Raw genomic sequence first — 24,356 nt, 5'->3', positions numbered from 1 at the left:
TCTGCAATAACAAAATACTAATATAAAAGTGAAATTGAAAAAAGTACCTTATCACAAGTAAAGTATTTTAAGAATTTTGGATGTATCATATAAGATAACAGACAAATTGAGAAAGATGTAAAACATAGAATTTAAGAGGTCTAGTTAAAGTGACGGATTGTGTATAATTTTATATGTGACAAAAAGATATATTTAAAATTTAAAGTTAAATTTATCGTATTACCATTAGACTCCCTATGTTATATGAAACAAAGTGTTAGCAACAAAAGTGAGTATGGATATAAGTTAACTATGACAAAGATGAGGATGCTAAGGTAGATGAGTGGTCACACAGATATGGATAAAATAAAAAATAAAAATACAAGAGAGAAAATTAGAGTAGCACTTACAGTTGAAAAAGATGATAATAAAATCTTGTTTCAAATGGTTTGAACATGTGATAAAAATATCGATAGAACATCTAGTTATGACAATAAATAAAAAAAAAGATAGATAAGAGATGAAAGGTTGAGACCAACAAAAATCATACACGAGATGATAAAAAAAATTATATAAACAGTTTTATTATAGACATTATACATGATAAGGTTCAATAACTTTGTTTGCTCTATATAACCTTATTACTATATAAGTTTAATTTTTTATAGTCATCCATTCATGCATTTAGATCACTTAATTTTTAGGGTAATTTATATCGATAAATAACGAAAAAAATTACACAAATATTCTAAACTTAATTTAGTTACATGCATATTTTATTTGACTTTTTTATATAAATGGATTTACACTTTTTTTAATATAAATCAAATCAAGTTGATTCGATTTACCATGTATATATATTTTATCAATAGTAAATCGAATCAACTTGATTCAATTTTCTACTAATATAGCATACAAGTTGATTCGATTTACTAATGTACAGTACATACATAGTAAATCGAATCAACTAATATAGATTATTCACATTTCTTACTTTTAATTAATCGTTTATTTAACTTCAAAACATAAATATCATTAAAAAAATGTCTCTATTTGAATTCAAATAAAATATTAAAAAAATAAAAATAAATAAAAATAAAAATTCAAATTGCATGTTAGTTCAAATTCCAAAAAAATTATATTTTACAAACATATGAATGCAAAATAGAACAATAAACGACTTATAAAAATTTATTAAAAATCATTCTTTGATTTATTAGAATCTAAAAATTTGTTATCGAAATTTTATATTTTAAAAAATTTAATGTAAATTATAACCTTCAAAGTGACATATGAGTTAAAATTTAGATTTTTTATTCAGAGTTAGAAATAACACATAATTATATAAAACCAACTATATGTTTATATAATATATAATTTAAAAAATAATTAAAATATTATATCGATTAAATTATTATTTAATTTATGAAATTAATTGTAAAATGCTTTTTGATAATATTATATTCTGAAATTTATGTTAGAATATTTATTTAATTTTTTTCATCCAATTTATCTGTGTTTGTATTCTAATTTTTAAGTGGTAAAATTTAAAAATTAAGTGACTTTTACTATCATAATAATATATGTATTGAGTATTTATATAAAACTTTCTTATACTATTAATACATGAAGATTACATTTATATTATAAATAAAATAATATAGGTTATTTTTTATTAAAAAAAATAAATGTTACGATGCTCTTGTAGAATAAGACGAAAATAGCAAGTCTATATAAACAGTTTTTGGTCAGTGTGTAAAATAAAATGATAAATTTTATGGTATTTATAATTTAGTGGTTATTTTTATTTAATTTATTTTTTGTGATAAATTTTAAATATTTAAAAATTATTATTTATATATTTTTTAAATTAAATATTAATTTTTAATTTTTTTTAATAATTAAATACTACTTTTTAAACATTATAGCAATTACTAGACAAAATTTGCTATTGGGCTTAAATTAAGTGTTCTGTGTTGATGAGTTGGCCCAGATTAAACTAAACTAGGCTGGGTTGGAGTGAAAGAACGAAAAAGCGAAGGGGTATCTGACTGAGTGGCAAGATGTGCCACGTGTATGCCACTTGGAGAAATAATCTGCAGCGTCACTCATCTTTCTTTTTATTCGTTTCTAGTTTTCCAATTCTTTTCCCTCAACCTCCATCGCCATCTCCATCTAACTCACCTTGCCCCATTCATTTCATTCCCTTCCTTCGACTCTTTTCGGAACCCCAACGCCTACCTTTATTCCTTTTGTTCTTCTTTGAGTTAGGAGGACGAAGATGGGGAAGAAGAGGAAGTCGGTGGCCACGCGCCTCGACGAGGTGGATCGGACCATGTACTCCACCTTCTGCACCACCGCTAACTCCCTCTCCCATCTCTACACCCACGCCATGAACCAACAGAAACTCTCTTTCCAAGCCGGTGAACGCCACGCTCTCGTCGGTTTCTTTATTCCTATCCCTTTCATCTATTTCTTCAACTCAATTCTTAATTTCCATTGTTCAATCTGAACGAAAAATCTTTTTTTTTTTCTTTAATTTTCTTTTATGTTTTAAACTGCGATTGAGGTTTTGTGCTTTAATTTAGGGCTACCCGGCAGGTAGCTACTGAGTAGAAGAATTTAATTTCTGATTTGAGTTTCCACGAATCTAGGACTTGGAGAATCCCAATTTCTTCCCTGAAGTAACTTGGAGTGTATTTGCAAAATTGAAAATTGCTCATCCAAGCTCCTGATTTCTGATTTGGTTTCGGTGGATTGTATTTTGTGCATAACGAGCTAAATATTTCTTGTTGTTTGTCCAGTTGTTTGGTGCGTTTGGATGTGTTGCTTGCTGTTGAAAACTTGAAATTTTGATAATTGTGTTATGCTTGTTTTATTGGCCCAAATTTTAAAGAGATTAAGAACAGTGATTGTTGGTGTTTTATCACAGGAGAAGATGTATCAATGGATTATTAGACAACAGCAAGAAGGAACAAGGGTGACCACTGGTGATATAGTTGCTCAGTTGCAGGTTTTGTAGTGTCAAAAGAGAATATTTACTAAGTTTTATGCTTTAGCATTGCTTATTCAACCCTCTTTTGCTCTATTTGCCAGTACACAGATTGCTCTTTATTTTCATGACCTTATGGCCTAAGTACTCAACATTTATGCTGAATCGACGTCTGATTGTCGTATATAACTTATAGAGTTACAGACTTATAGGTCTCTTAGTCAGTTGCTTTGAATGTCAAGTTCTGAATTTAATGGGTATCATTCTTCAACCTTTGGTTTTCATAGGAGTAGTAGATTAGAAGTAATTTATGTGGAACAAAATCTTTCAATATGTCTTTCTGATTTTTCTGCACACTGAATACCATGAGATGATATCCGAGATGTTTATTTCTTAGCATATGTTTCGTTAAGAGGTGCCATGAAGGAGCTTCAAGTGTAATGTTAGACACCTAACTTGCCCATGACAATTTTCATCCCATTTTTATCTGAAAACTGTTTAACCCCGTAGGTCTCGTGCAACCATATTTCAGGTTGTGATCTTACAAGTCAGAGCATGAAAATATACACCCTTTTATCCCCACTAAACTTGCATTGTTTCAGGATATTCATCAAACCAAATTAGTTCATTTTCAAGTGTATGGTGATAGCTGAATAGAGGTATAACTGTTAGCTATGTTTGTGCATGTAGAATGAGCTTGAATTTGGAGCAGAGGAGTCACCGGTGTCTCCAAGGCAGCCACTCCATCAACAGAACACTCAGGCTGCAATGCACGCTAATTTTGGTGCGTCCGTACCCTCTAATGCATTTACAGCTACTCTTGTGGGACAGGGAATGAGAAGTGCGCAACCTGATCAACAACCAAAGAACTCTGTGTTCTCAAATGCACTCTCTAGCCCCATTCGCCGCAGCCTTCAGCCATACCATCTGGCGCAGGGGAGCTGCCCTTCAAGTAATCTCATGTCATCCGGGAATGGAACCCGAAACAGTGAGATTACTTATCCTAGCGGCCAGAACCGGGATACAAATTCTTCCAACTCCAGTGATTGCATGGACATGCATGCTGATGATAGTCCCAGCCATGATTTTCCATATTGATACTGTACTAATTAGATCAGGGAACGTAAAAGGGAATGTTATTTCTGAAATCTGTCGTCATAGTTATGTGGTGGAAAATGTCAAAATTTATTGTGGATAGACATCAATTTATTTTTTGTAATCTTGTTCAGTTTGAAGCTTGAACCATCAGTGATCAGTCCACTTAATAGGTGTATCAGCATATTTCTGGTGAAATGGTGAACTTTTCCAGACTCCCATAACATGCAATCATTGTGTCTAATATTTGCATGAGATTTTGCTTTAAGGTCGTAAAACTAGTGAGAATTTGTTAGTAAGTCATCACTTGCATTATATACTTCATAGATCATATATAATATGCCTTTGATTCTAGAAAATCATGCCTTTGAGACCCTCTCGCTTATTTACTTAAAGGGTAGTAGCTAATTGACTTTTTATCTTGAATTTTTAATTTTTACATAGTGGGTTCCAAGCATGGATAAAGGAGAAGAATTGTGATAGTTCTTTGATAGCCAACATAAAAACTTAGTCGAATTTTTATGACATGGGTCAAAAACGTTATTGCGCTAAAGTTAGGTCGTTGTTTGGAAGCAACGTGTTATATGGCTCGCATACAGTGTCAAATGAGCAAGAGTTGTTCTATCGGTGTCCGGGTATTGTGTTAAATGAGTAAGGATTTTCGCGTTTTTGTGAACAGGTGGTGCACGAAATTGTGATCATCAACAATGGCGCCAAAAACTTGGTAGTGCTCTCAAACGTGAATCACACTTAGTCACAACTCCGCACAACTAACCAGCAAGTGCACTGGGTCGTCCAAATAATACCTTACGTGAGTAAGAGTCGATCCCACGGAGACTGTTGGTATGAAGCAAGCTATGGTCATCTTGTAAATCTCAGTTAGGTGGATAATAAATGTTATGGAGTTTTCGAATAATAAATAAAGCAGAAAATAAAGATAGAGTTACTCATGTAATTCAATGGTGGGAATTTCAGATAAGTGTATGAAGATGCTTGTCCCTGTTGGATCTCTGCTTTCCTACTGCCTTCCTTCAATCCTTCTTATTCCTTTCCATGGCAAGCTGTATGTAGGGCATCACCGTTGTCATTGGCTACATCCCATCCTCTCAGTGAAAAAGGTCCAAATGCTCTGTCACGGCACGGCTAATTATCTGTCGGTTCTCGATCATGTTGGAATAGAATCCCTTGATTCTTTTGCGTTTGTCATCACGCCCAACAATCGCGAGTTTGAAGCTCGTCACAGTCATTCAATCCCTGAATCCTACTCGGAATACCACAGACAAGGTTTAGACTTTCTGGATTCTCATGAATGCCGCCATCAATCTAGCTTATACCACGAAGATTCTGATTAAAAAATCCAAGAGATATGTGCCCGGTCTAAAGTAGAACGGAAGTGGTTGTCAGTCACGCGTTCATAGGTGAGAATGATGATGAGTATCACGGATCATCACATTTATCATGTTGAAGTGCAACGAATATCTTAGAATAGGAATAGCTGAATTGAATAGAAAATAGTAGTAATTGCATTAAAACTTGAGGTATAGCAGAGCTCCACACCCTTAATCTATGGTGTGTAGAAACTCCACCGTTGAAAATACATAAGTGATGAAGGTTCAGGCATGGCCGAATGGCCAGCCCCCAAAACGTGATCACAGGATCAAAAAATACAATTCAGGATCCAGGATGTCAAATACAATAGTAAAATGTCCTATTTATACTAGACTAGCTACTAGGGTTTACAAAAGTAAGTAATTGATGCAGAAATTCACTTCCGGGGCCCACTTGGTGTGTGCTTGGGCTGAGCTTGATCTTTACACGAGCTGAGACTTCTATTGGAGTTGAACGCCAAGTTGTAACGTGTTTTTGGCGTTCAACTCTGGTTCGTGACGTATTTCTGGCGTTTGACTCCAGAATGCAGCATGGAACTGGCATTGAGCGCCAGTTTACGTCATCAAATCTCGAATAAAGTATGGACCATTATATATTTCTGGAAAGCTCTGGATGTCTACTTTCCAACTCCGTTGAGAGCGCGCCATTTGGAGTTCTGTAGCTCCAGAAAATCCATTTCAAGTGCAGGGAGGTCAGAATCCAACAACATCAGCAGTCCTTTGTCAGCCTTTTATCAGAGTTTTGCTCAGGTCCCTCAATTTCAGCCAGAAATTACTTGAAATCATAGAAAAATACACAAACTCATAGTAAAGTCCAGAAATGTGAATTTAGCATAAAAACTAATGAAAACATCTCTAAAAGTAGCTAGATTATACTAAAAACTATCTAAAAACAATGGCAAAAAGCGTATAAATTATCCGCTCATCAACAGGCGAGGGTAAATATGCTAGTTCACAAGGAAAAAAGGTAAAGGTAAAAGTCAGAGTGACAGAAGGTTGAGATTTGTGACATGGAACAAAGGCAGAGAACAGGAAAATCCATGGAGGTGGTGGATACCATGACAAGGAAGAAGATTAACGTCATGTACCTACAAGAAACCAAATGGGTCTGCGCGAAGGCTAGGGAGTTGGATACCTCCGGGTTCAAACTTTGTTATACAGGAATGGTGAAGAATAAGAACGGGGTAGGTATTATCGTGGATAAGTAGTGGAAAAAAGACGAAGTGGATGTCAAGAGGGTGGGTGATTGGATCATCTCTATCAAACTTGCGGTGGAAGGAGGTACTTTTCATGTGATTGGCATTTATGCACCGCAAGTGGGTTCGGACGAGCAACACAAGATAAGATTTTGAGAGGATCTAGAGAGTTTGGCCCAAGACATACCTTCGGGAGATAAGATTTTCTTAGGAGGATTAAATGGTCATGTTAAAAGAGAAATTATAACTAGGTATGGAAGTTTTCACAGAGGCCATGGTTTTAAGGTGGTCAATACCAAGGGTAAAACTATTTTGAACTTTTCCTCAACCTTTGACCTTCTCATCGCAAATGCATGTTTTAAAAAAAGAGACGAACATCTTATAACCTATAGGAGTGGCATGACAAGCTTGAAAATAGACTTTTTCTTGTTGAGGAGAGCCGACTGGAAATTTTGCATTAATTGTACAATTATTTCGGAAGAGAGTTTAGCAACATAATATAGGATGTTCATCATGGATTTTTCGCATTGAGAAAAAATTGAGAAAAAGACATCATACGAAGAACCCAGGGACGAGGTGGTGGCGGATGAAAGGTGAGGAACAAAGAAGCTTTCTAAGACGGGTAGGAGAAAAGACAAAGTGGGAAGGGGATGGAAGCGCGAATGAGATGTGGAGAGAGATGGAAGAAGTTATTAGAAGAACAATAAAAGAAAGTTTTTGTGAATTTAGAGGAATAGGACCAAGAGATAAGGAGTCTTGGTGGTGGAATGCGAGTGTACAAGAAAAAATAAAGACAAAAAGGGAGTGCTTTAAAGAGTGGTCTTTGTGCCGCAATGCAGATAATTGGAAAAAATATAAAGCAGCTAAGAAAGAGACAAAAGTAGCTGTAAGTGAAGTAAGAACAAGAGCATATGAGGGTCTCTACCAACTTTTAGGCATGAAGGAAGGAGAAAAATGTATATATAGAATTTCAAAGAGCCGTGAAAGAAGAACGAGAGACTTGGATCATGTTAAGTACATAAAGGATAAAGACAGGAAAGTTTTGGCTCAAAATGAGAAGATCAATGAAAGGTGGAAGAACTACTTCTACAAGTTATTTAATAAAGGATAGAAGACTCTTCCAAGCCTTAGTCGGTTATGCGCGAGAGAAGATGATCAAAATTTTGACTACTATCAAAAGATTTGAGTCTTCGAGGTAAAAGAGGCTCTAAAGCGGAAGAAGAATGGCAGGGTAGTAGGACCTGATAATATTCTGATTGAAGTTTGGAAGGGCCTTGGAGAGAAAGGCATCAATTGGTCAACCAAACTTTTTAATGAGATTTTAAAGTTAAAGAAGATGTCAGATGAGTGGAGAAAGAGCACGTTAGTACCTATCTACATGACTAAAGGGGATATACAGAGTTACAAAAACTATAGAGGGATCAAGCTTATGATCCATACTATAAAGTTATAGGAAAGGGTGATAGAACGGAGGCTGAGACAAGAGACACATATAACAGAGAACTAGTTTGATTTTATGTCAAGCAGATCCACCACTGAAGCTACATACCTGTTAAGAAGGATGATAGAGAGGTATCGTAGTAATAAAAGGGATCTACATATGGTATTTATTGATTTAGAAAAAAACGTATGATAGGGTGCCAAAGGAGGTCTTATGGGAGGTTTTAGAAAGAAAGAGGGTAAGGATCGCATATGTTCGTGCAATTAAAGACCTGTATGATTGGGGCTACAACTAGTGTGAAGACTCAAGGTGGTGTGACAGAGAAAATTCCTATTGGTATAGAATTACACCAGGGATCATCCTTAAGTTCATATCTTTTCACATTAGTTTTGGAAGGACTCACAGAGCATATCCAAGAGCCTGCGCCATGGTGCATGCTTTTTGCTGATGATATTGTTCTAATGGGAGAGTCAAGATAAGACCTAAATAAGAAGTTGGATTTATGGAAAGAAGCTCTAAAAGTGTATGGTCTGCGCATAAGTCGTAGCAAGACGAAATATATGGAATGTAAGTTTGGCCGCCGAAGGAAAACCCTAATATAGAGGTGAAGATCGGAGAAAACATCCTACGAAATGTTAACAGTTTTAAGTATCTTGGCCGTATCATATAGGATAATAGAGAAATTGAACATGATCTAAATTATAGGATCTAAGCATGTTGGTCAAAATGGCGGAGTGTGTCTGGTAAATTCTATCGCACTGCTACCGGATATGTTTTATTGTACAGAGTGTTGGACGGCAAGGGGAACACAAACATAAGTTAAGTGTAGTAGAAATGAAGATGTTGAGATGGATAAATGGTCATACGCGATTGGATAGAATAAGGAACGAAAATATAAAAGAGAGAGTTGGAGTAGCACCTATTGTGGAAAAGATGATAGAATCGCGTTTCAGGTGATTTGGACATGTGAAAAGAAGACCAACAGAGCACCCAATCAGGAGGGTAGATGAGATGGAAGATGGACAAGGGGTGAAAGGCAGAGGAAGATCGAGAAAGACCATCTATAAGGTGGTCAAACGAGATCTATATGTAAACAGTCTCTCTGTAGACATGATACATGATAGAGCTCAATGGCGTTGTTTGATCCATGTAAACAACCCCACCTAGTGGGACAATGCTTGTTATTGTTTGTTGTTCTAAGCTACATGTTGTATAGCTTTTAAAAGGAAAAACTACCAAAAGTACCCACGAAGTTTATGAACGCTGACAAAAGTACCCATAAACTAAGGAAATTAACGCTGTACCCATGAAAGATGGATTCCGTATGACAAAAGCATCCAAATCCTAAATTTTTATTGATTTTTTAATAAAATTCCCAAACCCTCACCTCATTCTATCGTCACTCCCTCTCTTCTCACTTCTTCCTATCTCCTCACTTATCCCTCTCTCAAAAATCCTCACAGAGTTTTCTCCCTTTCACTCTTAAGGTGACTACAACACCTTCATCACGCGCCTATGACCCAACCTGAGGAGAATATCGCCGTGGCGCACCTGTTACAGCCGAGGAGAACGTCATCGTGGCGCGCCTGACCTAGCAGAGGAGAATACCAATGTCGCATGCCTGAGAAGAGAGAGAGGGGTCATGGTGCTTTTGCATGCAGGAAGAGGGTTCGGTAAAGAAAAATTAAAGAAGAAAGGGAGGTGGCGCCGTGGATGGAGGTTCTGCCATTGACGATGTTACAGCTGGCGAAGAAAAGGTATTTCTTTTTTTTTTTAAACATTTTTTATTTTATTTTTCTTCTTTTCAAAAATTGATTTAATTACTACTAAAATGATATTGTTCTATTTTTTTAAATCTGCTTCTATTTTTTAGGAAGGCTGAGATTGATTTACAGAAGATCAGGTTTATGGCTACTTCTACTTCTGATTTTTGCTGAAATAAATTTCAAATTTGATGAATGAATTTGTTGGTTTTTTATAGTTGATGGCTGTTTCTATTTCTAGTTTTGCTAAAGTGAATTGAAATTGGATGAATGAATTTGAAAATTTTTATATGTTGAGTATTTTTTTGTGTTTGATAGATTTGGTTTGGGTATGAATTGTAAACTTATGAGTGAATCGGTTGAGGTCCGATCCTTCACCACTACCATTGATTTCGGTCTGGTTTGTTGTAGGAGTAGTTTCGGACTCCATGGCAAGAGTTGGTACAGATTGGGTTATGAAAGGTTGAAAAAGTGAGTTAAGGTTGAGTGTAGGGTAGTTTAGAAATTTTATTAAAAAATCAACAAAAAATTAGGATTTGGATACTTTTGTCATACAAAATCCATCTTTCATGGGTACAGCGTTAATTTCCTTAGTTTATGGGTACTTTTGTCAGCGTTCGTAAACTTCATAGGTACTTTTGGTAGTTTTTCCGCTTTTAAAAATACACTTTTTTTTTTTGAAAATTCTTTATGAAAATATAGAATAAGTTGTTTTAAACAAATGGTTAATTTCATAATAAAATGGGAAAAGGTCCTCTATATTTTTAAAAAACAACTTAAGTTAATTATTATGTAAAAAAAATTATTATAAACAGCTAAATACCTTAGTCTATTATTATTATTATTATTATTATTATTATTATTATTATTATTATTATTATTATTATTATTATTATTATTATTGATGTATGATGTAAAACGTTTTATATAGTCGTCTAATCATATATTTTTTTGGATAATTTCTTACATGGTCAATATAAAAAATAGTTTTGCTTATATAATGCTATGTAATTAATGGACAAATTATATAAACAAACTGAATAAGATTCAATTTTACATGAATGTCCTAAATGAAAACATGGTTCACGGATGCCTTATTTGCATATTTATATAATCGAATCCAATTTATTCGAATTAGTAGGTGTACCAATAAATTGAATTCATTAGTGTTGATTTACTACGAAAAACCATTTTAGCAAAGTAGTCCATACGTAAATTGAATCAATGAGTTTCGATTAGGTCCCATGATAAATCGAATCAAAATGCTTCGATTTGTAGCCCATGGTAAATCAGATTGAGTGAATTCGATTTATAGCAAATGTAGCCCATAAGTAAATCGAATGTAATAGATTCGATTTAATAATATTGTACCTATATATAGAATTCGAACTCATTTGTTTCGAATTGCGTTTCACAACTTCCTCCACCCCCAAACCATTTTGAAGAGAGAAAATTTAGGCAACAATACCACAAGATTAAAAACTGCAAAAATGGCACCCGAATCGTATCTATCGGTTGGAAGGAGTTGCCCATATTGCTAGTAGCATTCATGAAGAGGTTAGTGAATGAAATTTATTTTCTTTGACAAAGATCAGAATTGTTAGTAATATTAAGTCACTTAAAATTTGATTATAAGTGTTACTAGAATTTTTAAACTACAAGTGGTAGTTAAAGTAGTTTGTTAGAATTTTGAAACTACAAATGCAAGTTAGAGGAGTGATAAATAACTGTTAGTTAGAGTAGTGATTAGAAGTTTAATTAAAATTTGTAAGTTTTAAATGTTAATAGTTTAACTAGGTTAGAAGTTTAGTTAGAAGTTAATTTAATTTAATTTAGTTTAAATCTAAAATGTTAGATTAACTAGGTACTAGAAGTTTAGTTAGAATTTAATTTAATTTAATTCAAGTCTTACATGTTAGATTAAGTAGGTTCTGTTAGAGTTTAATTTCAAGTTTGCAATGTCTTTTACATTAATTGTTATGATTCTTAGAGATTTTTTTATAGTTAGCATCCTCACCGATGTATCACCAGCATGAGGAGGCAGCACGGTATGCTCCTAGGTGATAGGATCATACTGTACTTGCAGATGGCCAGCTTAGCACATTTTGTGAGGCTCAACGACCACTGGTTTAGGTTGGATGAGCCGCTATCAATGCATTTGTGGAGCGATAGCATTCGGAGATGCATACATTCCATATGCCAACTGGGGGTGCACGATTATGCTATAGGATGTTGCATACCAATTACGCCTCCCGATCGACGGACAGTACATCAGTGGATGTGTGACGGACTTCGAGAGGTATATTGAGGGCGGCCGACCTGCATGGGCATGGTTCAAGCAGCTATTGGGTGTGTTATCTCTGATGGAATGCATTATCAAGTTCACTGTGAAGTGAACTTGGATGCAGGAGACATTTAGTGTCCTTCCTCAGGGTGTAGACGGGGAGACAGTTAGGAAGTACGCGAGGGTGTACATCATGATGCTGTTATCGACCTATTTCTTTAGTGACAAGTCCGGTACAGGTATGTACATTCGGTGGCTACCGTAGTAGCGAGATTAGAGGACATGGGAAAATACAGTTGGGGATCCACAGCTCTCTCATGGTTATACCGGTGCTTGTGTCGTGGTTAAGTTGGTCAGTCCATTGCAACTCCTCTAGTCATGGATCTTCTGGTGGTTCTGGGGTTTCAGCCCGATGGGTTTGATGCCTTTCATTGGAATTGGTGACGAGATACTTGATATTTATGGTTGTCATGTTTGTTAATATTTTTTCGGTTTATGGTCGTCGTTCATAAAATGTGTTGGGTGTCAGGTGATTCGGTTATCAACCAACATTGAGCGAGAAGGGTCCTAAAGTCGCGCAGTGGAGGCTCAAGATAGATTTACTCCGGGCTAGGGATGTTTGTGTTTTAGCTTTCAATTTTTTATTGTTAAGTTTTTCTTTTAACTTCACGTAGATGCCATATAACTTACCAGAGGTCATTCAGGTAGTTCATCCCGAGATACTGGAGCCCCGGCATATGGCACTATGAAAGGCTGTGATGGCATTGATCTACTTTATTGTGATAGAGTGGTATCAGGTGGATAGGGTGCTACCACATCTTGGTGGAGTACAGTATCGACCAAGACCTGCACTCAACATTAATTTTCTGATGTTGAAGGATGGCAGAGGCGGAGACTGATGGTTTCCGAACACATTATAGAGCTGGCACAACCATTGGACCAACATCGCCGATCATGTGTTACGATTTGATGTCGTGGAAGACATAGGATCCACTACAAGAAAATCGCCGGGTACCGGCGGATTTATCAGCGGATTTGCTAAAAAAGTATGCCGGTAATCTATTTACCGTTGGATTTTTCGTCGAAAAAAATTGACGATATAAACCTCGCCGTTAATTTTTTAACGGCGAATTTTCTTGTCCACCACTAATTACAGTCAGAAATATTCTGCCGATAACTTTTACTGCTGGATTTATACCCTGGTAAATCCGATGGTAATATGTTCTTTACTAATAACAAAATTAATATTTACCAGCGGATTTATCCGTCGATAAACCTATTGGTAAACTTAAATTTTCCTTTTTTTATATATATAAATTCACTCATCATCATCATCCTTCTACGGCAGAAGAGAAGAAAAGCATATATAACTTGTTAAGAGAATAATTAGAATCAAATCAAATCAATTAGTATCATTTTTATTTATATAGCGTATATGTATATTAAGTATAGGATTCTATGCCTTTATTACTTTGATTCCTCTAGCAGCTATATATACCCCATGTACATTGTATTTTTCCTTAGACTGAATAATACACAAAAACACTTTCTTTAGTTCAGTCTCTTGTTTCTAATATGGTATCAAGAGCTTAGGTTAATTTTTTTCAGAAACAATTGGTTTTTTTTGTTTCCTCTGGCAGTACTTTGTGCTCACTTTTTGACTCTTTTCTGACGTTTTGGTTCGTCACCGCCACCACCCTCGCATTCTCCTCGTTGCGACGTTTCCAATGCCACCGAAATCACCATCGTACGCCACTAGAAGCGCCGCCACGTGCCGGTTGAAGTTAGCTGTCCGGTTGCAGCCGCCCTCCCTCCAGACGCCTCCAGCGCCGTTGATCAGTGCCCAGATCAACGACTCCCAGACGCGCCACATGTTGCCCAGCAGTCAGTCAGATCCGTTCCTGACCCGTGTGACCGACCCGCACCGCCTCCACCAACCCGCAATCGACCCGTGTGCCAACCCAGCCCAGTTCGCATCTTGACCCGTGCGCCAGCTTCTCCTCGCGTCAGTGTCTGCGTGTCCTTCCCCTCCACTTAGACGTCGCCACATGGCATCAATCTGCTGACAAGGATGTTGACGTGGCACTGACATGGCGCTGACGTGGCAGATAGTCGAACCCTCCCTAAGTTTTTTGGTGAGCTATTTTCGATTCTGCACTCCGATTTCTTATTTTCTGCTCCGAACTTGCAGTTTTCTCTCCTCTCTTTGCTCTATTTATCTACTATTATGAAAAAGTCAGATGTTTTTGCTGCCACTGACAAAAAGGATAAATGCTGTCAAAACTGTAACCGTTTTGGGCACTTTTTCTCCGTCTGTCCATCTATTGAATGTCGCACATGCCACCAGAAAGGTCATATTAGCTACCATTGTCCACAGTTGTTCTGCCGTTATTGCAAGCTCTCGGGACATTTGATTACTACTTGTCCTACTCGTCCACCACGTCCTGAGCCTGCTTCTGCTGTTGCTGCTACTACTGAATCTACCATCTCTGCACCTTTTAACCAATCTCCTGTCTCTCTATTTGATATTGTGTCTCTTCTTTAGCATCTTCTCTCCCTTTCTGGTAATACCCCTACTTCTTTTTTGACCCCTCCAGGTAATTCTAAATGGTATTTTGACTCGAGTTGCTTTAATCACATGTCTCTGTTGCATAATATTTTCTCGTCTCTGTTTACCACAACAAATGGACCTTCTGTCAATACTGTAAATGGTTCCCTCTTGCATGCAACACACAAGGGTTCTATCTCCCAGTCGACTCTTAATCTTCCTGATACTTATTATATTCCCAAATTAAACTATAATCTTATTTCTGTTGGTCAATTTGTTGATCTTGGTTTTGATGTCACTTTTTCCGTTTCTAGTTGTCGTGTACAGGATCCTCGGACGGGACAAATCATCGGGACTGGACGTAAGGTCGGAAGGTTGTTTGAACTCGAGAATCTTCATATTCCTCCTATACAAAATCTCTGTGCTGCTACTTCTCCTTTTATCCTTCACTTATGGCATCAACGTCTTGCCCACACCTCCTTAGAAAAACTGCATCCTCTCGTGTCTCAGGATGTTTTGGGTCAGGTTCCAAATGAATCTTTTGATTGTATTTCTTGTAAAATTGCCAAACAACCAGCTTTATCTTTTCACAATAATTCCTCTCTTGCTTGCTCTCTTTTTGATCTCATTCACTCTGATGTTTGGGGCCCCGCTCCCACTGCTTCTATGGGCGGCGCTCGATACTTTGTCGTTTTCATTGATGATTATTCACGTTTTACTTGGGTTTATTTGATGACTAATCACCACGAGTTACCTCAGATCTATATCAACTTTGCTACTATGATTAAAACTCAATTTTCCAATGTCATTAAGGATTTTCGACGTGATAATGCTATGAAATACCGTGATTCCAAACTCTTAACCTTTCTTGTAGAACAACATACTTTATCTGAGTTTTCTTATCCTGGTACGTCTCAACAAAATGGCAGAGCTGAACGCAAACACCGTCACATTCTTGACTCCGTCCGTGCAATGCTTCTTTCTTCTTCGTGTCCTGAGCGTACTTGGGGTGAAGTTGTTCTTACTGCTATTCATGTTATCAATAAACTCATTTCTTCTGTTTTTGGTAATGTTACTCCCTTTGAGCGTCTTTATCATACCTCCCCAGATTATAGTTCTCTTCGAGTTTTCGGTTGTGTATGTTTTGTTCTTCTTCAGCCTCATGAACATAGTAAACTTCAACCTCGAGATCGTATGTGTTGTTTCCTTGGTTATGGCACTGAACACAAGGGTTATCATTGTTGGGATCCTCTCTCTAAACGTATTTGTATATTTCGTCATGTTGTCTTCTGGGAGCATTACATGTTTTCTCGATTCTCCTCCTTTGAGTCCATTCCCCCTACTCAATCACCTTTTTTCACTAACCCCAATGTTGATCTTTTTCCTAGTGATGATTCCGCATGTTCTATCTCGAGTGACTCTCCACAGCCTCCTGTTCTTCTGCCTTCTCCATCTCCCAATGATTCCAGACCAGACGATGATCTTGTTCCTACTATCATGCCTCCTCCTCCCACTCATTCTTCTAGGGTAAGAAATCTACCTCCTCATCTTCTTGATTATCATTGTTTTTCTACGATCCTTCATCAACATGAACCTAAGTCATTCAGAGAAGTCTCGACAAATCCAGATTGACAACAAGCAATGCAGGAAGAAATACAGGCACTTGAAAAAGAACACACTTGAGATTTGGTTGATCCTCCTTCTAATTAGGAAGTTGTGGGAAGCAGATGGGTATACAAGATCAACACTCGCTCTGATGGTTCTATTGACTGTTATAAGGCACGATTGGTTGCTCAGGGTTGTACGCAAGAATATAATATTGACTACGAAGAGACTTTTGCTCCTGTTGATCGGCTCACATCTGTTCGAGCTCTTCTTGCTATTGCTGCGGTTGAAAAAATGTTCTCTCAGTCAGATGGACGTGAAGAATGTGTTTCTTAATGGAGATTTGAAAAAGACGGTCTATATGAAATCCCCTTTGGGTTATCCTTGTCCTTCTAGCAAAGTTTGTCTCCTTCGCAAGACACTCTATGGACTTAAGCAAGCTCCTCGTGAATGGTTGGACAAGTTCAGCACTACCATATGTAATCTTGGTTTCACTTGCAGCCCTCATGAGAATGCTCTCTTCATTCGTAAAAGCGAACATGGAGTTATTTTTCTACTTCTGTATCTTGATGATATGATCATTACTGGAGATGATGTTGATGGTATCTCTGATCTTAAGGGATCTCTTCAGCATACTTTTGAGATGAAAGATCTTGGTTCTCTCAACTACTTTCTTGGTCTAGAAGTCATATCCACCAATGATGGCATCTATCTCTCTCAGGCTAAATAGGCTTCAGATCTCCTTGCTCGAGCCGGAATTACAAATAGTCGCAATGAGTCCACTCCTCTTGAGCCTAATGTTCGATTTACTCCTATGGATGGCACTGTTCTAGATAATCCTACTCTTTATCGACAGCTAGTAGGTGGACTCGTCTACTTAATTGTCACCCGACCAGACATCGCCTATCCGGTTCATGTTCTTAGCCAGTTCTTGTCAGCTCCTTGTACTACTCACTATGCGGCAGTTCTTCGCATTCTTCGTTACATCAAGGCACCCTATTCCATGGCCTTTATTTTTCTGCCCATTCCTCTTTATCCCTTCAGGCGTACTCAAATGCTGATTAGGCTGGTGATCCTACTTATCGTCGCTCCACTACTAATTATTGTTTGTTTCTTGGTGACTCTCTCATTTCCTAGCGAGCTAAGAAGCAAACATTCACTGCTCGATCTAGCACAGAAGCTGAATATCGTGCTCTTGCTGACACCACTGCCGAAGTTATCTCGATTCGTTGGCTTCTCGCAGACTTGGGAGCTCCTCAGTCATCTCCAACTAATGTTTTTTGTGACAACCGCAGTGCTATTCAGATTGCCCATAATGATGTATTTCATGAACGCACCAAGCACATTGAGATTAATTGTCACTTTGTCCGGCAACGTATCCTTATTGATGATGTTCGTCTTATCGCTATTGGAACACTGGATCAGACTGCTGATATCTTTACAAAGGCTCATCATCCAACTCATTTTCAGACTCTGTTATCCAAACTCAAGATGGTATCCTTAGCTCCCACTTGAGTTTGAGGGGGGATGTTAAGAGAATAATTAGAATAAAATCAGAGCAATTAGTATCATTTGTATTTATATAGCGTATCTGTATATTAATTGTAGGATTCTATGCCTTAATTACTTTAATTTCTCTAGCAGCTATATATACCCCATGTACATTGTATTTTTCCTTAGACTGAATAATACACAAAAACACTTTCTTTAGTTCAGTCTGTTGTTTCTAACATAACTAATACCAATCAATCAAACAAGTAAAAAAGATAAAATTAAAGTAAAAAAAAAGTATAACAACCAACTGCACTATAGGACAGTAACCCCTATATTCTGTAAACAAAAAGAAAAATTAAATATATATATATATATATATATATATATATATATATATATATATATATATATATATATGCACATTATGACTAGAAAGTTTTTTTAAAGTATTATTTGCACACTTAAAAAAAATTAAAGCCAATTAAGAACCTTTTATGTTCAATAAAAGATAAACCATATATCATAGCTTATTACTCTAAATGGCCTATGCAATTGACTTAATAAGCTTAATCTAAATTAAAATTTCACCCACTACCAGCCATATCAACATATAAATTTGTTCAATTTTTCTCAAGCATTAAGATTTTGAATGAATTGAAAATAAATTATAAAAATTATAGAGAATGTTCATCCTATCAATCTTTGGTATTATCGTACTCTCTGAATTTTTGTTTTATATGTGACTTCATTTTTTTCTGAGAATAAGATATGAACAATTGAACATTAGCTTTATAAGCATAATCAACCGAAAAAATAAACAAAGAATAAGCGCAAAACTAGAGAGAAACTAAAATTGGAGATAATTAATGTTGATTGAATTTTATGTTTCAACAGACCAATAAGAGAACAATTATGAAAATAACAGCAAAAATCAATCATCAATCATAAAACAAGTTAAAACAAGTAATTGATTTTTACTTATCACCACCAGCCTTGCTAACCTAATTGTTTTGAAGTTGCAGTGACAAAAGAAGTTAAAATTCAAACAAGTTAAAAATAATTTAAAAACTAATTTAACATTTTTTAAAACAAGTACTGAACAATATATTTTAATCAAACATTTAGATTTGCTTCTACTGCTTTAATCAGTGACCAACTAAATTACTATCCTATTTCTAACTGTGCCTCAGTCTTTCTTCCTTTTCAAACAAAGAGCTCCGCCAATCTTCGATATGTGGACTTCACCACGAATAAGCTGGAAGGTTCTGACACCCTTGAGTACCGAATTAATACACTCAGATATATTTGTCGTCAGGGACGAACCTACGTTAGTTTGTGTGGGGACAATTGTCCCCATTAAATTTATAGAAAAATAGTAATAAGTATATATGTATATAGATAATTGCTCTCATTGTTATAATTTATTTGCCCTCCATACTTTAAAAAAAAGTTGGGTAAGAAAAAAATTGTTATTAAATATTAATACAATTATAAAAATTATTATATCATATATATTTAAAATAAATAATAACAAAAATAATAATAATTCTATTTAGTAGTTTTTTATATAATATATATATATATATATATATTGAGTCTCTTATTTATTTTTTATTATTTTATTTAATTTAGTTTTGGTCTTACATATAATAATTATTTTTGTCCACAATTTTTTATCATAAATATTAAAAAATGTTAATTTTATAATTAAATGATAACAAATCATTTGAATATTTGCATAATATAAAAAGAGATATTATCTTATCTATACTTATATATAAAGAGAATTGTAGTTGTTTGATTTAAATTTTATTTTCTCACAATTTTTTTTGTCTTTCACACAAGTTTCGTAAAAATTTAAAATTAGTTAATTCGAGTCATATTCTTGATAGATTCTTTAATTATTGAACTATAATTTTTTTGTATTACATAAAAAAATAATCAATAAAAATATAATCGACGGATATAAAATACTTAATAAGGCACTGGTATTAATAATAAATGTACCACACAATAATGCCAAAATATTGAAATGAGAAAAAATACTATATAAATTCATATGTTTTTTAATGTGTTAATTATATTTATTAAAAATTTGATTAACTAACGTACTCCAAGATCTAAATATCTAAATATATTGATATTATTTTTTTATTATTTTCTGAGTCCGTCACTTTAATTGTCGTCAAACAACCGAATCTACGACCCTCATCTTGCTGAGTCCACTTATCATAGTCCAGCATGTTGGTCCAGTCACACATTGTCGGGTCTTCAATCCAGAGGATATCAAACCAATAATCAAACTTCACTTCAGTTTTCACGTAAGCATCGTTAACTAGGATATTCTCCTATATTGATCGTACTAGTGGGTCCCATCAATACTCACCAATGGTTTACAATACTTGAATGCTTCGATATTATCAACATAAACTAGTATATAAGTAGTAGAAAATGAATTAGTACGGATCAGGGTTAAGTACGATTTTGGTCCCTAACGTAGAGGTCGAAAATATATTTCATCTTCGACCTTTTTTCGCTACAAAATGGTCTTAAAGATTTCAATGTTTTAAAATCGTACTTTTTACCAAATTTTTTATTTTTATTACCATTTTATCCTTAATTAAAAAATTATAAAATAAAATAAAAAAAAAAGAAAGAAAGGGAACGACGAGGGGAGAAGAGAATGGGGGCCGGGGAGAAAGAAAAAGGAGGGAGGGGGAAATAGAGTCGTGGGGGAGGGGTGTGGGAAAGGAGGCCGTCGCGCCGCCGCCTGTGATAGAGACTGGGGAATCTCATGTCGCCGCCGCCGCCGCTACTTCCTCACTGTTCTCATTGCAATTCGCGGCGTTGCCACCACTGCCGCAGCCCTTTCTACGCGATCCGCCACCACCACCGCATCTTTCTCTCCTCGCAATTCGCAGTTCATTGCCACATTCAGCTCCTCCTCTCCCACCACTGTCGCAGCTCTTTTTTGCTTATGTTTCTGGTTTTGCTTTTGTTGTTGCTTTAATTTTATTATCCATTGTTGTTGTTGGTGTTGTTCTTCTAATTGTTATTGTTTCATTATTGTTGTTGTTTCACTGCTTCTGCTTTCTTTTTTTGCATTCTGCTTCTGCATGCTGCTTCTGCATTCTGCTTCTATTTCTGCATTTTAGAGAAGATGGGGGGAATGGTATTTTCGTTCGAAGGATGATTTTTAAATAAACTGAAACCTTAGGCACTGTTTGTTTAGTGGGTGTGTCCACCAAATTTTGAGACACGGTGACACACTCACACCCATGTTTCATGTTTGGTTTTCAAATACATAAATTAAGTAAAGACATAGTGGTACACATTGGTACACAAATACATAAAATTTATGTACTACCATTTTATTGAGACACTAAGACACAAAGGTTAAGACACAATTTTTTCCGCTGTTATCCTTAATTGTAGTGATTATGGTGATTTTTTTTTGGAGATAAGGATAATATTGATATTTGCAATTTATATTCTGTCTTGTGCATAGTTATCAAACAAAGTAAAAATTTTGTGTCTCCTTATGTATATGTCTTCAATATTTGTGTATTTGTGTCTATGTCTTCACCCATACATAAACCAAACAAAGCCTTAGGGACCATTTTGTAGTGAAAAAAAATCCGGGAACGAAATAAAATTTCGACCTCTATGTTAGGGACCAAAATCGTACTTAACCCTACGAATAAAGAGTGAGTGATCTAACTCAGTGTAATGGAACCCAAATTTGTTTAAAGTTTGTGTTAGAATAATAAACTAGGTACGAGGTGTCTATTTAAAACCATACAAAGCCTTATGAAACTTACACACAGAAAAAGCAAATGAAAATGAGAATTTGGGTGGTTGAATTATGTAAACGTCTTTGTCGAGAGTGCATTTAAGAAAGACATTATTAAAGTTGCATTGTCAAATTTGCAAACCTTTTGAGAGAGCTAAATTAAAGTTAGAAGGACAAAAATAGTTGTGGATTTAACGATGAAACTGAAGATTTGGTCGAAATCTAGGTCTTCCTTTTGATGGAAGTCTTTCGCAATTAGACGCGCCTTATATTTCTTTATCAAATAATCTGAATTTTGTTTGTTCGTGAAGATCCAAAGGGAGGCAATGATAGTAGCTCTTGATGATGACTGTACAAGATCCCAAATTTTATTTTTACATAGATGAATGAAATATTCCTACATAATATTTAAAATCCTATTTTGTTACAGCACATGGCATAAAGTATAAGAACTTTTATTAATAGCAGCTTATAAATAAGTTATTTTTGTGTTTGGATTTTTAGTTATAGAAGTACTTATTTTAAAGTTGTAGCGTTTGGATAAATAACTCAAAAAATACAATTTTTTTACACAAGAAAATAAATATTAAAATAACGAATGATAACAAATAATTTTCGATATTAAATGTTGATTTTACATAACCTAATCACTAAGATTACAATTGATTAGACAATTGATTCTTTATTTGTTTTCTTATTAGTTCTATTTTTCTAGCGCTTTTAACATTCGGTTCTTCCCACGTAATATCATTAGAAACTAGTTCTGCTACTTCACCTCATCCATAAATTCTAATTCACAATAATCTTAATGGCAATGCCAAAGAAATTATTGTGTAATTAGTGTTTGTTATTTTATTGTGTATGATATGGTAGGTGAAAATAAAAAACAAATGTGAAATGTGTGTCAATGTATATTTTGTTGCTATTTTTTATTTTTTATATTTTACTTCTACTAGAACTCCCTCCTCCTTTATTGGGGTCAAGAACTTGCTATAACTAACTATAAAAATAATAGCAACCTATATAAAAATAAAATCACATGTGAAAAAATAAAATTAAAACTGAAATTTCATACCACACACAATGTTGAGTACAAATTTAATAATAAAAATAGAGTGGTGAAATGATAAAAAAATACCTGGAAGGAATATATCCAGTAGGTGGATGGAACATTGTCTAAAAATGGTGATGGAGGGTCAATACTTCCAGCAGATGAATCGTTATGCGAAAATGGTTGTGGAAGGCTAGTGCTTCTAATAGATGAATCGTTATGCGAAAATGCCCGGCCCGGTCCCGAACACTTTAGGAACTAATTTGGAGTGATTTCATCGGGTTTAGGGTCGGGTACGGGTCTCAAAAATAGACCCGGTCATTATTTCGGGTCGGGTCCGGGCCATAGCTCGGGTCACCCGAAGTTGGCCCGGTGGCCCGGTCATCATACACAATTAATATTTTGTGTTATTAGTGATGGATCATGACTATTCTTACATGGAATTTAAGTATTGTAAACCTTAATATTTTGTGTTATTAGTCATTATAAGACTATAAGTTAATATTTTATGTTTAGAATGCATAAGATTTTAGACTAATACATAAGATTGTGTTATTTGTATTGATTTAAATATTTGGTATTATTAGACAATATTAGTATTGATTGTGGTTATGCTTTAATATTGATTGTGGTTATGCTTTAATTTTGAAGAATGGTTAGTTCTTGTTATATTTTTCTAAGTGAATTTTACCATGTTAACTAATGGTTGGAGCCTTGGAAATTTGGATATTTTTACATGCTAGTTTACAAGAAGGTATCAACGTAATGTAATGTTAACGGCCCGGTTTTCACCCGGTTTTCACCCGGTATAATTGTGGCCCGAAAGTGTATTGGTTTCATCGGGTCTAGGGCCGGGTTCGGGTCTAATAAATAGACCCGGTGTATATTTCGGGCCGGGTCTGGGTCACATCAAACCCGGCTTCACCCGGCCCATGTGCACCCCTAGATGAAACCTTGCGTGAAAATGGTGGTAGAAGACCAGTATTTCCAGCAGAAAGAAAAAAAATATTTTTTTACGAAAGTGATAGAATTTATCGGTGTTAAGAGATAATTAGAATCAAATTAGATCAATTAGTATCATTCGTATTTATATAGCGTAAGTGTATATTAATTATAGGATTTTATGCTTTTATGACTTTGATTCTGTTAGCAGCTATATATACCCCTTGTACATTGTACTTTCAAAATACACACTCAATAATATACAAATCATTTCTCTAGTTTAATCTCTTGTTTTTATCATGGTATCAAGAGCTTAGGTTATTTTTTTCCAGAAACAATTAGTTTCTAGTTCCTTTATCTTGTTTCACCGGCAGTACTTTGTCCTTAGTTTTCAACTTCTTTCCGACGCCTTGGTTCGTCACCACCGCTACCCTTGCCTTCTCCTCGTTACAAGCTTTCCAACAAGCTCTGCCATGCTGTCTGAAACCCTCTCACGCGCCTCCACGCGCTACCACAACATCGCTGGCCACACCCATTCTTTCCCTGCCTAGAAGCTTCAGCAGCCGTTGGATCTTTACGCAGATTGCACGCTCCACAGGCCTCCACGTGTCACGCCACAGGCCTCCCAGCAACCAGCCCCGCGTGCTACCCGGTCTGACCCGCAACTCTGACCCGCGTCCAGCTCAGTGCCAACATGTCTCCTTCCTCCAGTCAGACGCCGCCACATGTACTCCTTTTGCTGACATGGCACTGACGTGTTGCTGACGTGGCAGACAAGTGGGACC

At 35.7% G+C, this 24,356-nt stretch overlaps 1 protein-coding gene across 1 annotated transcript; it reads left to right on the top strand.

Annotated features, from left to right (window-relative positions):
• Positions 1–2,020: 2,020 nt before the first annotated feature.
• LOC112791199 (uncharacterized) lies at positions 2,021–4,297 on the top strand. The gene is made up of 3 exons (XM_025833930.3): positions 2,021–2,419; positions 2,912–2,992; positions 3,662–4,297. The coding sequence occupies exons 1-3, from the start codon at positions 2,261–2,263 to the stop codon at positions 4,067–4,069; spliced, it is 648 nt and encodes a 215-aa protein (XP_025689715.1). The 5' UTR covers positions 2,021–2,260; the 3' UTR covers positions 4,070–4,297.
• Positions 4,298–24,356: the final 20,059 nt, after the last annotated feature.

The sequence above is a fragment of the Arachis hypogaea genome, chromosome 3 (assembly GCF_003086295.3).
Source record: "Arachis hypogaea cultivar Tifrunner chromosome 3, arahy.Tifrunner.gnm2.J5K5, whole genome shotgun sequence".
In the NCBI taxonomy this organism is placed as follows: Eukaryota; Viridiplantae; Streptophyta; class Magnoliopsida; order Fabales; family Fabaceae; genus Arachis; species Arachis hypogaea.
The sequence above is the reverse complement of the archived record's forward strand: the minus strand, read 5'-3'. Positions and strand labels throughout refer to the sequence as shown.